At 50.7% G+C, this 15279-nt stretch overlaps 1 protein-coding gene across 3 annotated transcripts; it reads left to right on the top strand.

Moving 5' to 3' along the window:
* The first annotated feature begins 3472 nt into the window (after positions 1-3472).
* SEPTIN3 (septin 3) lies at positions 3473-14886 on the top strand. 3 transcript variants are annotated; one of them, XM_021552717.3, is made up of 10 exons: positions 3473-3644; positions 8903-9094; positions 9344-9472; positions 10193-10274; positions 10630-10767; positions 11132-11249; positions 11700-11795; positions 12621-12720; positions 13197-13248; positions 14495-14886. In XM_021552717.3, exons 2-10 carry the CDS (start codon positions 8932-8934, stop codon positions 14628-14630), a joined length of 1014 nt encoding a protein of 337 aa, XP_021408392.1. In that variant the 5' UTR covers positions 3473-3644; positions 8903-8931; the 3' UTR covers positions 14631-14886. The 3 variants fall into 3 exon arrangements, with proteins under 3 accessions (XP_021408392.1, XP_021408391.1, XP_021408390.1); XM_021552716.3 differs by having other exon boundaries at positions 3473-3766; positions 12624-12720; XM_021552715.3 differs by having other exon boundaries at positions 3473-3766.
* Positions 14887-15279: the final 393 nt, after the last annotated feature.

Here is a 15279-nt window from a genome sequence, read left to right as displayed (position 1 = left end):
ACATTTTTATAACTTGGGGCTGTGAAATGGAAACGACCAGGGGCTGGGTTGCATGGCATGGTGTGCCACCCTCACCTGCACAGCTCACATTCCCTGCCCTCTGGCACATCACAGCCATATCTTCAAACACCAACTGGGAAACCTGCTTCCTCACCTCAACTCCCTGATAGGTGGGATTGCCCTGTAAATGGAAACAGCTGAGCTGTGAGGTAGTATAAAAACTTCTCCACTGGAGCTGAGGGGCTTGGAGCAGTCAGGAAGAAGTTAAACTGTAGGGAGGGGAGTCTGCACTCACAGGGGTCCCCTCTCCCCTGCTCTGTGCTCTCCTCTGAGTGCTGCCGTGCCTGTGCTGAGCTCCACTCTGCCCGTGACTCAATGCAGAAACTGAGCAAAAGAAGACAGCAACTGGGTGAGGGCTGGATTAGAGGGAAACTAATTGTTCATCTCCTCTGGCTTACTTTTTGTGCTGTTAGTCCTGACACAATCAGTATTAAGCCAGGTATTTTCCATGGCTATGAAGGACTTTATTGTCAGCAGTGTCAAAGGCTTCCCCAGTGGAAGTGTGTGACAGACCGTGTGGTTGAAGTTTTGTTTTCCTGTTGCTCCCCTGGGAGCTGCCTCCCTTTAGCACTGGGCAGGCAGCAAGGAGCAGTCTGCAGTGAGGTTTCCTTTACAAGAGGGTAGGTCTCCATCCACCTGGCTCCTGTGCCAGCTACACTGCCAGGCTGTCTGGGAATAGTTAAAGGCAAATGCTGCCTGAAAACTGAGATGGTTTCTCCTGTGTGGGATGAGTGCTGCCAGAAAGACCTCAGGGGAGAATGAAATAGTTACAGATACTGAATTAAACTGCATAAAGAATCAGAGAAGGTCATTATTGCTGGAAATACTACAAGTATCAGGTTGGTTTTTTTCATGTTTTCTGTCTCTTTGCCCTTAAGGAAGCAGAGAACTTGCACTGTCCTGAGCTCTGCCTTCCACCAGTATTCCCAGTAATGATGTGGATCATTGGATGGTGATTCCTCTTCCACTTCCCTCAGCCCTGGTCACCTGAAATAATGCAATCTTTGTCCCTGCCACACTGTGGGTGCCTGTCTCTCCTTTTGTTTGCTCTCACTTGCTCATCAAACCATTCATATTCTCATCCCATGCCACCAAAACACCTTTCTTCTTTCCTCCTTGTTTATTATGTTGCCCTTCAAAGTTTCTTACAGTGAGAAAGGTGTAAAGTGGCAAGCTGAATTTCTCTTGACCCTGAAAATGCCACAAAGCTGGCAAAATTAAGAAACAATCATAATAATGATAATAATGAAGAAGCAAAAGAAAATCAGCATAAGGGAATGAAGTGTCAATTTGGAAGAACATCCAACAAGTGATCACTAAACTTGTGCAGTGGAATATAAATTGTTGCACTGAAATATGCCATTTGAGGGGGGACAAAACTAAGAGAGGAAGGGAAGGCATTTCAAAAATTCAAATATTTATTTATTTTTTTTTAATCACACCCAGTGTCCTTGGAAGCAGGCAGCACAGGCCTGACCTGGCAGGTCTGCATCACTCCTCCACCTCCTGCCATAGGAACAGGGCACGGGGTCATGTTGTGGGGCTGCTGGTGGCAGAGGTCAGGAAGGTGCAGGACAAGGGCAGGAGTGGTCATGGCACCCAGCGTGGGAGCCAGCCATGCAGGCCACAAGAGCCCCATTGTCCCAGCTGGAGGCGGGCTGGCCGGACAGGGCTGGAGGTGGGGGCTCAAGCATGTGCATGACGGCAGCCCCAGGAGCCCTGCACCCCGAAACACCCTGACAGCAGGGACCGCCCGGGACCCCGGCCCCTGCCCTGCACCTCTGCTTCCAGCCACAGCCGACCGCCATGGAGGAGGAGATGGGCCTTCACCGCAGCTGCCTGTCCGCCGCAGGGAGCCCCAGCCGCACGCCGGGCCCCGCCGCTGCCCGCCCGAAGCGGAGCTGCCTCTCGGTCACCCTGCGCCGTGCCCCCGGGGCCGCCGGGCCGCTGCCCTGGCAGCGGCTGCGGGGCCCGGCCCCCGTCACCCCAATCCTCCCGCGGCCCCGGCCCGTGGCGGCCGAGGGGCCCCAGCGGCACGGCAGCTCTGACGGGGCCGAGGCCACCTCGGTGGCGAAGATGGGGCTGTCCTGTGCCCCACCACGCTACGGTGGGTCTCCCTGACGGGTTGGGCTGGGCTGGCAGAGGGAGGGTGGGAGGGAGGCACCAAGGGGTCCCTCGGCGATGGCGTGGAGCCCAGCATGGGGCAGGACCCTTCAGAAGAGGTAGGGTGATGAGAGGGAGGATGGGGGCTTCCTTCCCTTAGAGTAATTTCCTCTTGACCCACACCAGAATCATGGGTGGGCAATAGCTGCTGGGAGGACAGCCCGTGTGTTTGTGAGACTGGCAGCCAGCAGGGAGACGGGCAACTGTGGCTGCCATGTCAGGACATTTTCTGGGTGCTGGAGTGCCTGCCTGTCGGAAACCAGTCTGTCCACTGCTCAGCCTAGCCCGGGGTAGCTGCTGACAATTACTTCTAAATGTTCCTGTAACCTGCAGTGGGTGCAGTTTTTGTCCCAGAGCACTTGAAAAAGAGGAACCCCAAACCCTTGCCAAGTCTGCCAGGCATCCCACAGCCTGGCCATCACCCAGGGGTGTTGTCTTGTGGAGGAACACGTGGTGCTCCTGTCATCCCACTGACTGGAGGGTCAGAGCATTCCCATGTGTTGGTGCCCCAGCACAGCATGACAGGGACACAGTGCATGCCGGAGCCAGGGCTCACAGATGTAGGAGAAGGAAATGCAAAGCAGGGAAAAGGCATCCCCATCCAAAGATGCAAGCAGCCAGAGACATCCACACAGCTCTCTAGGCACAGACACATCCACAGGGCACATGGAGGTGCCTGCCAGAGCACACAGGGATATGACCCGTGTACCCCAACATGGTCCAGGTGGCAGGACCTGTCCGTGCTCACCAGACGCAGCCATACACATGTTTGTACACACATGCACGCAGAGGGGACAGCGCTGCCTCTGCCGCTGCGCCTTGGGCTGACAGCCAGGAATCATGGTGCTGGAGGAGAAAAGGTTTCTCACACCTTCACAGCCAAGCTGAAGGGCAAATCTCTTTTGATGAACCAACACATTCTCAATTTCCTCCCTCTGGGAAAGCAAGAGATTTTGCAATCCCCTGATCCTACGAAATACCTAGGGGCAAAGAGCACCGTTTCTTAACCCCGCCGGAACTAAGCTGTGAAGGGTTAAATATGCCCCTCCCTAAACAAGCAGAGATGCTGAAAAGGCTGGGGAATTGGGAGGGAAAAGGGCAGGAAAATGCCTGTGGGGTGTGGGTGTGCAATGAGGGCCCCTCCAGGACATGGGGGCCCCATCGGCAGCGGCCCCTCCGATCCCGAGGCCATGCACCCCCCCGCAAGTCAGGGAGGCTGGGGGGGCCTGGGATGGAGCCGGGGCCTGGGATGGAGCCGGGGGAGGGTGCGCGGGGGGAGATTTTGCGGAGATGTTTAATATTCAGGTCACATGACGATGGCAGCAGGAGCAGCACCAGCATCCCCGCTCTGCTGAAATAGCCACTGGAGAAGGAAGGGAAGGAGAAAGGGGGAGAAGAGGACACAGGGAAGAAAGACAAAGGTAAAAGCAAGTGGAGCTTTGTAGTTCACCGTGCTGCTTCATCAGCGTCAGGCTAGAAAAGTGGGGGGAGACCCACCCCCTTGGGAGAGGATTCGGAGACAAAGGAAGCTTCATGTTCAAAGGTAGGATGCTCCGGGCTTGGCAGGGCTGGGCAACGCCAGAGGGACACCGCTGGGGCTTTTTGCGCAGGCATCCTCCCCCGTGCCCCCACGCTGCCCAGCTCTGGGCATGGAGGAAGGATAACCCCGGAGGGCAGTGGGAGAAATCGGTCTTTCTCTCTTTTGTCTTTCCTCTGGTGTTTTTTTTGGTTTTTTTTTTTTTTTGGTGGCAGCAGTTTTGTATGAAGAAGGAGCAGGGCTGGTTGTGGTGCTGATGCAGAGTAGCTAGAGCCAGGCACTGCTTTGAAAGGAAGGGATAATCCAGCTGGGGAGTGTCCACAAGCTCCTCAGCACCTGGCTTGTCCCTTGCCAGTGACAGGCAGTGGGGATGTCCTGTGCCTCTCTCTCCCTGGGCATCTGCACAGGAGCCAGCAGGCATGTGAGCAGGGGCACAGGCAGCTGTGGTGGTGTGGCTACCACGGTCCAGGGGTGCTCAGCATCCTCCTGCCTTGTGATATAGCTGTGCCACTCAAGGGGTGAACTGGGATACAGGACTGTATCTCCAGACTGTAGAGCTGGAGAGCAGCACCAAGGGCATAGCTGGGGCTGTGGTGGCTGGGCTGGGGATGTGTCCAGCTCCTTCACCTCCAGATTTTGCATCTCCAGAGAGTCTTCAGCACATGCTGCCCTAGATTTCACTGCAAGCTGGGCTTTTGCCCAAGCTCTTTGCAGAGTGCTGAGGGGAAGAAAGGTTGCTGTCAGGAAGGCTGCAGCAGCCCAGAGGACTGGGATGATCTTCAAGCCAGGCAAAATGATCTGGTAAGAAGAATGGTTCTGTTCTGTGCTCTGAGGTCAGGCAGTACATCCGGCGGTGGGGCTCAGCTATTGCCCTGCACAGCAGAAAGACATGCCCTGGGGTCATCATAGGAACTGAGTAGGGAAAGGTATTTTTTTAGTGGAGAGATGCTCAGTCCAGCACCTCTGCAGATCTGAAGCAAGGAGCCCATGATGCCCATGAGCTCCAGGGAGGCTGTACTACTGGAGTAGCTGCTTGCTTTCTTTACTAGGAACCTGGCATCCTGGCCCCTTTGAGGGCCTGCTTCTGCCAGTCACCTTCAGATCTGCAGGTTCAGGTTTTGAACTCATCCCTCCTCCCTGTTCCATATCTACAGGGAGTGGGACTGTGGGTCCAGGACCGTATGGGTAGAAGGGGCTGGGGTGAGATGTGTGTGAGGATCACTGCCTCCAGCTGCAGAGGGACAACCTCATGCTACACTGGAGGAGAGCTGCAGCAAGGCCATCCATGTGTTTTGTGGGGGTTAAATAGCTTTTCCTTGCTGGAAGCTGGTTTGTGGTGAGCACTGTGTGCAGCTCTCCCTCCCTCTTGCCAGACAAAGGATGGGAAGGCAGGGGGAGGGGATGCGACTGTATCTGGGTTATCAGGACATAGTAGATGTTGGTCCCCACTACCTGAGCCCCCAGGGGTCCTGCAGGGCCACCTCTGTCCCCACACAAGTCCTGCGAACATCAGAGCATGAAGGGTGAGCTGCAGTAGTGGTGTCTGCTGCTGGCCACGTATGCTGGCCTTCCAGGAAGAGGTTCTGGGGTGGCTCAATGGGTATCAGAAGCAGGAGCTAATTGGGACAATGGGGACCTCTCTGGGCATTCATTCTGGTTCTTCCTGTCCCTGCCTCAAAAGCTATGCCTTCCCTTGATCCAGTCACATGGAGCATCTCCTGTGAGCCAGATATTATTCCCTAAATGCCCAGCCCAGGGCCACCTCATATCGGATCTGGGCAGCAGGGTGGTATCACCAGCTACAGCCCTCTTAAATGAGCTTCTCTTAGCACAGAGAACAAAGCAGCAAGGAAAAGGGAGGCCTTGCAAACAGCAGATGGTAAGTGGTTAACCTTTGCTAGCCATACTGGCTGTAGTGCCCTCTAACGCATTCATTACAGGGGACAGCTGCGAGGGCCACGGGATGTGCCCAGGACACAGAATGCCACCCCTTGACCAGCCACTCAGTGTGTCAGGAGCCTTCCTAGCACCATTAGCTTTAGTGCACATAAAACAGAGCCACTCCCAGGAGAAGAGGCAGGCATGTTTCATGTCTCAAGGTGCCTCTTACAGTTCTGGTCCTGGTTTTGCACACCCCAGCACTAGGCTGTTCCACAGCTGGCTCCTTGAATTCACCTGTAGGAGGCAAAAGGTCAAAAGTCATATGCAGAAAGATGAGCCCTGGGAAAATTTCTGCAAAATGGGGACTTCCCTGCCTAAGGCTGTATGGGAAGGAACCCCACACAGAGAAGGCGTCAAGTGGCCTAGAGGAGAAAAGTAGGTGGCTTATCCTGACACCTTGAATGTTCTGATATAAAATCTAGGAAATATATTTAAGGAGACTTTGGGAAATCTTTTCTCCTGGTCTCAGGGTTTTCTATAGCTGCCCAAGAACCTGAATCTGAAACATCTGCCCTAGTCACTGCAAGCTCCTGGCTCCAACAGTGAAGCTTGCAAAGGAATGGTCTTGTATTATGATGTCCACAGCAGTTAGCAACATCTACTGGCTCTGGGCAAGGCTTTCCTTGGTGAGACTGAGGGATGAGTTATGAACCTCTTAGTGAGCCTTGAGGATGACAGAAAATTCCCTCCTTCCTTCTCCCTGTATAAGAACAAATGTTGAAGGAATAAAGGAGACAGTAACAGATTCCCTGAGGAAAAGCTACTACCTAGGCAGTGAAAGGGTCACAGCCCACATGGCCCATGTTCTGCACCCATCCCATGAAGCTGCGCAGCTAGGCTTTCTTCCTATCTTGACCTGTTCCCTTCCACCTTTGGAGTTTATTTGCCCCCATTTCTCCAGTAGCCAAGTGCCTCACTGGGCCCACAGCCCCCTGTCCCTAATTCCCTCATTGTTCCATTTCTCTCTCTCTTCTCCCATTCTTAGGGCTAGGTAGGATCCCAGCAGGGCTGTGTGGGGTGTATATGGAGAATGCTGCAGCAGCATAAGGGACACGGCACAGCCACACAACCATGACACAGTGATGTGGGCAGCCTGGGAGAGGACGAATGAAGGGTAGGGTGCAGAACTGGCTGGCCTGGCCCCCTGTGCTGTACCAGAGAGATGGGCTTTCCTGGCTCACATCAGCTTTGATAAATCTGAAAAAAGACAATGGGAACCTCAAGGGATGCTTTGTCAGCAGGAAAGGCACATACTAGTTGTGATGGGTGTGAGAGAGAATTGCAGCTGAGAAGCACTTGGCATGGCAGGCTGCCTCCTCCAGCAGCTGCCTGGCAGCATGAGGTGCTCCAAATTGCCAGTTTAACTCAAGCCAATGGTCCATCTCGTGCTCTGCTTCCCCCAGGGTGCTGCTCACTGCTTCAGGAGAGGATGATGATAGTCCAGGGTGCAGTGGGGAAAAGCAGGAGGGGGGGCCGTCCTCCCATGGACCTCTCCTGTGTGGGCAAGGTGGAACAGAGGTGGCACAAGAGCCTTCAGATGTTACCCACATGAGTGGGTACATGAGTGCCTGTGCTACCGTTGTCTCACACAGGGGAAAACTTCTTCTCCCCATTTAATATAAAAGACTTCCCAAGCAGTGAAAAGGAGCTGGGTGGAGGCACCTGTCTCTCTGCCAAGGGTGGCCCTTCCACAAGGTCTTTCCTTAGCACATAATAGTGGGATATTACAGCTTATAAAAAATGTAAAATCTTCACTGTGTAGAGCAGCCCTTGTGTCAGCACTGGAGCTTTTATGTGGGAGTGCCAGGCAGAGTTCCCTTTCAGCCACCGAGCCTAACTCTGTCCTTGAACAAAATCTTTCTGACCTCTTCTCAGTCTGTCTCTGCCTGGCTTGACTAAGCTGTCACAGGGACCCCAGACTGGTGCCATCAATCTCACCAGTTTGGTGACTTCTGACTCATTTTCCTTGTGAAGAGGGGCATATGTCACCACCAAATGGCAGTTGCCTGCCTAGCTGCTCATGTCCTTTTCTGCTGCCAGTGGATTCTGATACATGGAGGAAAAAAACTGCCAGAATGATGGAAAGGGATAATTTGGTCTAAGATACTTGAACTGAAGTGGCATCCAAAACAAATGAAGTACTTACCAAGTAAAAATGTATTCTGTATCTATCCTGGAAAAATAACCTTCTAATGAGACAAAACATGGGAGTCAAGTGGGAGAACCTCTAGCTTGCAGCTGGCTTGTATATGAAAGGTATTTGATTCCTATCCCCTTAATCTTCCTTTCCAGATTCATCCCTCACGCCTGCCTTCCCCACCAATTAGAGCTTTTCTTCCATGCCCTGTCCTCTCCCAACCTCCGCTTCCTCCCAGCGGGTGGGAGCTACTCACTAATGAGACAGAGATAAATGGATGAGGTCTGCCCCTAGCAATGTGTGCCATCACCCAAAAAAGGGTCAGGGAGGTTGGAAAGCCCTCGGGGTTTTCTTTTTACCCGATTGTTTTGCATGGAAGACATGAGGAAGCAGAGATGAGGAGGGAAAGAGGCAGATAATTAATTTTCTGATCATGATGATTAGTTTCTTGAGTTTGACAAAAAACATTGGTCTGTGGGTGGGAGGCAAGCATAGAGATTATGGCCATGCTTTCACTTCCACCACTGTCTTCCTCTGAGGAACTCAGCCAGTGCACCACAGCCAGTAATGCAGCCACCCCTGGCAAGGGCCAACATGCAAGTCCTCGTGGTACATCCCAAACTCTGTTTCAATGCCAGGACTTGACACATAATTTTTTAAAGTCTGTTCCATTGCAAATTTTATGGTGAATTTGGAGGGGCAAAACATTGGTGATCCTGTTGAGAGCTGGGAGACAAATATAAGGAGACAACACCCAGAGCTTTGGGTACCTGATTATCAGCCCAGCCAGCCTTGCTGCCCCTGCTCCTGCTGTTTGGAGGTAGCCATCAATACACTGCATTCTCAGTGAACCTCACTTCACCTCCTCATCTGGAGTGGGACATAGAAGAGTGTGCTAGAAACTCAAGCAGATGTTGCTCCATGATGAGCCTTACCACTAGAATCTTGACTTTCAGTTATTCTCAATAGCCCTTGAAAAGGCTGCCCTCAGCCCCTGTGACAGTTCAGCAAGGAGGCTGTTGTTACACCTCAGTGATGATTTTTCAATCTTTGTCCCCATGCAGGACCAGTGGAGAGCAAAAACGAAGCAGCCATGTCTGAGCTGGTCCCAGAGCCGCGACAAAAGCCAGTCGTACCAATGAAGCCCATGGGCATCAACACCAGCTTGCTGGGCTACATTGGTATTGACACCATAATTGAGCAGATGCGCAAGAAAACCATGAAGACAGGTTTCGACTTCAACATCATGGTTGTAGGTAGGCAGAGACCAGCTGAGGGACTGGGAACCATGGCCAGGGACTGTCCCCTGAGACCAGGTGGGAGAGCAAGCCCTGCGGGGAGGGCATGAGGGCGCAGACAAAAGTTGCTCTGAGGGAAAACAGAGCCCGAACAAGGCAAGGAGACACCTCCAGCCCCTTCCCCTGCCAGCCTGGCTCTGTTATTTGGGCCTGCTGTCATCACCAGGCTGTGGCAAATGTCACAAGCTTCCTCTCTGCAATCCTCAGGTCAGAGCGGACTGGGAAAGTCAACACTGGTAAACACCCTCTTCAAATCCCAGGTGAGCCGCAAATCTTCAGGCTGGAACCGGGAGGAGAAGATCCCCAAGACAGTGGAGATCAAAGCTATTGGGCATGGTAAGAGCCAGGCTGCTGGGGTGGAAGCAATACTGATGCCTCAGCATAGTTTTGCAGAAGATTGCAGCAGTCTACACAAATAATTCTTTGGTATAAGGCAGCCCTTTCTCCATAGGAAGCTAAAGGACAGTTTTAGATGGCCTCAGAGACAGCCAAGATTTTTCTTAAACTGGAATGCCTCTGATGCCACAGCCAAAAGTGAGGGGTAGACAAATAGTTAGAGAGATTTCATCACCTAAGACATTAGTCTGCAGTTGTGGATTAAGCCTTGCTGTAAGTAATTTTCATCTGCAGTTACATTTAATAAGCTACACAAGTTGCATTGTTGGGTCCCATCCCAAGCCTGGTAGTGCACAGCTCCTCACAAAGCATCAGCATAACTCCTACAGTGGTGCAGGGTAATGAGCATCATCTCGGATTCAGGATGATGTGTTAGAGGGGAGAAGTTGTGTTAGAGTAGGTAATACTGAGCACAAATCCATTTTCCTTTGGCAGAGTGGTGTAAGGTAGCTTTTGTGTAGATATTACCAAAATTTGGAGTCAGACATGGAAATGAGGGTCATAACTGTTGAGGCATGACACAAGCTGGTCTGGTTATGCTTGCTGGGCAGGGATGAGGGCAGAGCTCTCTTGTTCCCTTGTGTGTGGGACACAAAGACATGGCTCATGAGAGAGCAAGTCCCCAGGGAGGAGTATGACTGTTTGCAATTTCTCCCTCAGTCATTGAAGAAGGTGGTGTGAAAATGAAGCTGACAGTGATTGACACACCAGGATTTGGGGACCAGATCAACAATGAGAACTGGTGAGTTTTACAAGGTAAAGGCCTTGTGTCCCAGAAAGGGCCGAAGTTAAGATGGTATATGAGTGATTGTCATCTGCTTGGCCCTTGAAAGCATCTGGGATCTTGTTGCACTTGGGAGCTGGTAATGGAGCCATGGGACAGTGAAACCATGGGTCTGTGTGTGTGATTGGGGGGTATGCACATATTACATGGTGAATGCACAGGAACTCTTAATCATCTGTGCTGATGGCAAGATGCTTCAGGTGGATTTTTTTTTATGCCTGAGACTGCTTTGCCCTCAGAGATGAGAACACTGTAGGCAGGAACATGAGGAGATTTGTACCTGTCTATTCATCTCTTTCTCCCACTTCAACAGCTGGGAGCCTATTGAGAAATACATCAACGAGCAATATGAAAAGTTTTTGAAAGAGGAGGTGAATATTGCAAGGAAGAAACGAATTCCAGACACACGTGTGCACTGCTGCCTCTACTTCATCTCCCCTACGGGACACTCGTATGTACACAGTCCCTTGTCCTTTCTCCAGCCCTTGGTACCTCTGTGCCAGATATATACCCTACACTGCCACACCTCTGACATGGATCCAGGGATCCTGCCAGCAGGACTGGGCACTGTTTAGCCTAACTTTGGGAGCTGTGAGGTTTGAAAGGGTCTAAGATTAGAAGAGCAGGAGAAATGCCACTGTGTTTTTTGGGAGAGGGCAGAATGGATGGGAGGAAGGAGATGAGAACATGGTGGCAGCAAGCAAGGTATGTACAAGGGAGGGTTCACTGGTGTCCTGATGTTTGGACAGTCATTAGGATTAAAGGCGAGGAGGGTAAAATTGACCCCTTTCATCTTGTTCCTTCTTGGGCTGCAGCTTGCGGCCTTTGGACCTGGAGTTCATGAAACATCTCAGCAAGGTGGTGAACATCATCCCAGTTATTGCTAAGGCTGACACCATGACCTTGGAGGAGAAAACTGAATTCAAACAAAGAGTGAGTATCTCTTCTTCTGAATGAGATCCTTCCCTGCCCTGGCTTGGAGGTGGGAGAAATGAATGGTATCCTTCTTCCTGGGATTGCAGTGCAATTGCACAACCCCAGGGTATGCACAGAGTCCAATGCTGGATTAGTGGGTTAAGTCCTAAAAATGCAGCTGTTTATATCCCTGGGGGCATCTGTTAGAGAAGGAAGGAATGTGTGTATCCTTGTGACATCTTGTGATATGTTCTGTCATGGGAACTGGAGAGCCAGACAAGTAACTGAGGTTGGGAGAAAGACTCACCATTGCTGCCTTGTGTCCTCACTTTACTGTGCAGTTCCTTGGGACAATCCCTCCAGCTTCTGCCCACTGGAAGGATGTCCCAGATGTGTTTGCCTGGCCTTGCCAACTGCCTTCCCTTCGGGTTTGTGCTGCTTTGTGCTCCAAAATGTCTCTCTGATTAGGTGCGCAAGGAACTAGAAGTAAATGGGATCGAGTTTTATCCCCAGAAAGAATTTGATGAGGACTTGGAGGATAAAACAGAGAACGACAAAATCAGGGTAGGAAACATTTTATTGTGGGAGGGGAAGGGTGGATGAGGAGGGCATCACATTTTGTTCTGCACTTCAGCATCATTGCCCTCACACATAAGAAATAAACTGCTTTTTAATCTCCATTCCTGTGGTAATTGCAGTCTCTTTCCAGGGATATCTTTAAAGCAGAGTAAACCTAGGAGCATCTGCACAGCCCTATGGATCGCAGTCCTCTGCACTCTGTCCTCTGGAAAAAGATAGTTTCTCCCTGTGCTTAGAGATATGCGAGTCCCCAGTAGCTTCACCTATGGTTCTACTTCCCAGGAAATCTGCACACTTACTCCATTTTTGGCTTTCCTCAGTACAATCTCAGCCATTAAACTTGATGCATGTTCATGTGGCTTATGGGGAAGGATTTTGAGTCCCATCTTTCTATTGTAAAGACCTACGAATATGGCAAGAAATAGTCACCTCGAATTATCCACATGAGCAGATCTGGGCTGACAGACCCTCTGTTGGTTATGCTAAGGTACTTCTATGGTCATCCCCCTCAGAAATGCTGGAGGTAGGTGCAGAAAAGCTCTGCCCCTGCTCTGGAGCCCTTGGCACTGCTGCAAGCTACCCACTAAGTTTGTTGGGGTGCAAGGACACCTGGAAAGCAAGAGCCCAGAATTCTAGGAATAGCACTGAGGGGTGAAAAGGACAGCCAGTGAAGTTTTTTTCTGAAGAATCTGTCCTCTTGGAAAGGGCCTTGTGTTTGTTGAGCTGAGACATGGAAAGGTGGATGGGGAACCATGGTGGTGCTGGTCTCTGGAATGGGTTCAATGGATCTTTCCACGTGTCTCTCCCCAGCAGGAAAGCATGCCCTTTGCAGTAGTGGGCAGTGACAAGGAGTACCAAGTGAATGGCAAAAGAGTCCTGGGCAGGAAAACACCTTGGGGAATCATTGAAGGTAAAAAACCTCTTGCTTATGGGAGCTGAAAGTATTGTCTGCAGATCACAGTAATAGACAAGGGTCCAGGTAGCATGTCCTGTGGCTACCTTCCCATCCCATTTGTGACAAACTGCTTGAAGCCAAGCAAAAGGAGAATTCTCAAATAGCTGTGCCAGGAGGGAACTGCCATGGTCAATATGGTGCCACTGTCACCACCTGGCAGAAGCTGGAGCCACTCTGAACACCATGGTGTGTGAAGCTAAGCTCTGGAGGTTGCCTTGGTTTTCAAATGAAAATTCCTGTGTAATGCTCAGCATCCCTTAGTGTGTCTCCTCTATGCTCGACAGTGTGGCGTTCAGACAACTCTCCTTTCTGAAGTATGCAAGCTCTACCCACTTGGAACCTGCCCCCATGGCAGTGACTTTCCCATGCTCTATAACCACAAAGGAGCTATGGAAAATATCAAATGTAACAATTGCTTGCTTTCTTTTCAGTGGAAAACCTCAATCACTGTGAATTTGCCCTACTTCGAGATTTTGTCATCAGGTAAGGTCATGGTCATGCACCAGTTTGCTCTTGACAAGCTGGGAGTCTTCCTGAGATCCAGTCAGAATGAAATGGCCCATACTAAAAGGGAAATAAAGTAAATTTCAGGCAGTGAAAGCTTATGTGGTGTAGAGTTGGACTGAGTTAAAGGGTAGATATTCTGGTGCCTCTCTTAGTGACATGACCACTATGTCAGGGAGGTGCTAGTTTTCATGTATGAGCTGGATGCCTGGAGAAAAGCAGTATACTACTACCCTCTCAAGGCTGCAAAAACCTGCACTAAGGGAGTTTTTTAAAAAATCCCATTAAGGTTTCAAAAACTTTTATGTGCTGCTGACAATGGGTCAGTAATAAAGAGGTCACTACCACATCCTAGACTGTGTTTCCTTCCAGGTTGAAGGATGTGCTGGAACATATGAGCTAGAAGTGAAAAGCTTCATATTTCATTAGCTTTCATTGTCCTGTGTTATTTCTACTCTGTTTCATGAAGTTGCTTCAGCACAAATTCTGCAGGAGAGCTGTAGATCCAGGGTCATCTCTCTTCCCTACAAAAACAGCACAAAAAATAAGAAAATACCAGAAACACAGTTCAAAACCAAAGCACTTTGACTCGTTCCACTTGTGGGTATGGTGCTATTGAGACATTTGGCCAGGTACAATGCTTTGACATCACCCTACTTTCTTCTTTTTGTTTTGTAATACCTTCTGCAGCAGAGGTGCTTTTCCGAAGTCTTTCAGTAAAAACATCCTACCCAAATGATCATCACAAAGACTATAACAATCCAAGCCCCCAGGCTGTGTATAGAGGTTAGAGATGATGCTCACAGCAATGTTCTGCAGTTTATGATCTGCAGTGAACCTGATACACCTCCTGATGCTTCCTTGCCTCACCGCTGCTTCAGATAAGCCCCAGTCTGCTCTGACACACCAGGATGGCCAGTGGCTGTGCCAGTGGCATAGGTGAGAGAAGGGCAGAGCACTGTCAAGCATAGCCAGGAATTTCAGTCTATGTCCTGCATCCTGCCTGTGTGTTCTCAAATGCTGATACTCTAGCTCTCAGTTGTGTATCATGGCACCCATGCTATCCACCCATGCAGAAAGAGGGCTAACAATAATTAGCTAAACTGACTGACTGAAAAAATCTTCCATTTATTTTGGGGAATAAAACTATCATCAGAAGGATAATACTTACTGTGCTGATATTGGCTAACATATCCTCTTTCCCAACCCACTTTGTACCCTGCAGGACCCACCTTCAGGACCTAAAAGAAGTGACCCACAACATCCACTATGAGACCTACAGGGCCAAAAGGCTGAATGACAATGGAGGGCTGCCCCCCATGACTGTTGAGACAGAGGAAAACCACGAAAGTAACCTGTGAAAGACCTTCCCCCTCCACGGTCTCCTGGTGACTCTGGATAGACAACCCACCCCTGCTACCCTTGACTCAACCATGGGCCTGTCTCTGAAGCATGTGGCACATCCTCCGTGGGAGTGAGAGGATGCAAGTGTGAGTGTGTGCGGGCGTGCATGTGCCTCCCTGTGTGCCAGAGAGGGACAAGGGCATCTCCCCCATCCTTCCCAGAGTGTCCCGTTCTCAGTTTGGTTTTTGCACAGTGGACTGTCCGTCAGCTTCCTTTCTCTCGTTTCTGTGTCTCAGCTCTGTATCTTGCCTGGGGTAAATAGTGCTTGGGGGGAAGGATTTCTAGAGGCATGGATTTTGGAGGGGGGAGGTGTGGGGCATGCTGTAGTCCTGTTTTTATCACTTGGAGACATGGCAAGGAGAGACTCGGAGAAATGGTGGAGTCAATGCATGCATGTTTCAAGAGATGTCAGCAGAGATTTCTCTTGGATCTTCCATGGGTGTAAAGGCAGCTGGTTGGTCTGAGGGCATGGTGGCCTGGCATTTTATCCCCTTTTCTTGCTGCGGCTTCCCAAGGGGAAATGGCAGCTTGGAACAGGGTAGATGAGAGAAGACTGGCACGTTTTGTAGTTCAGAGCAAGTGACTGGTGGGAGGAGACAGAATTAG

Source organism: Lonchura striata, chromosome 5 (genome assembly GCF_046129695.1).
Source record: "Lonchura striata isolate bLonStr1 chromosome 5, bLonStr1.mat, whole genome shotgun sequence".
NCBI lineage: Eukaryota > Metazoa > Chordata > Aves > Passeriformes > Estrildidae > Lonchura > Lonchura striata.
Note: the sequence above shows the minus strand (reverse complement) of the source record. Positions and strands in the feature narration are given on the sequence as shown.

Coding starts and splice junctions, on each gene's coding strand:
- SEPTIN3 (XM_021552715.3), top strand. Junction 9,473..10,192: donor GATCAAAGCTATTGGGCATG/GTAAGAGCCAGG, acceptor TTTCTCCCTCAG/TCATTGAAGAAGGTGGTGTG. Junction 13,249..14,494: donor CTTCGAGATTTTGTCATCAG/GTAAGGTCATGG, acceptor TGTACCCTGCAG/GACCCACCTTCAGGACCTAA.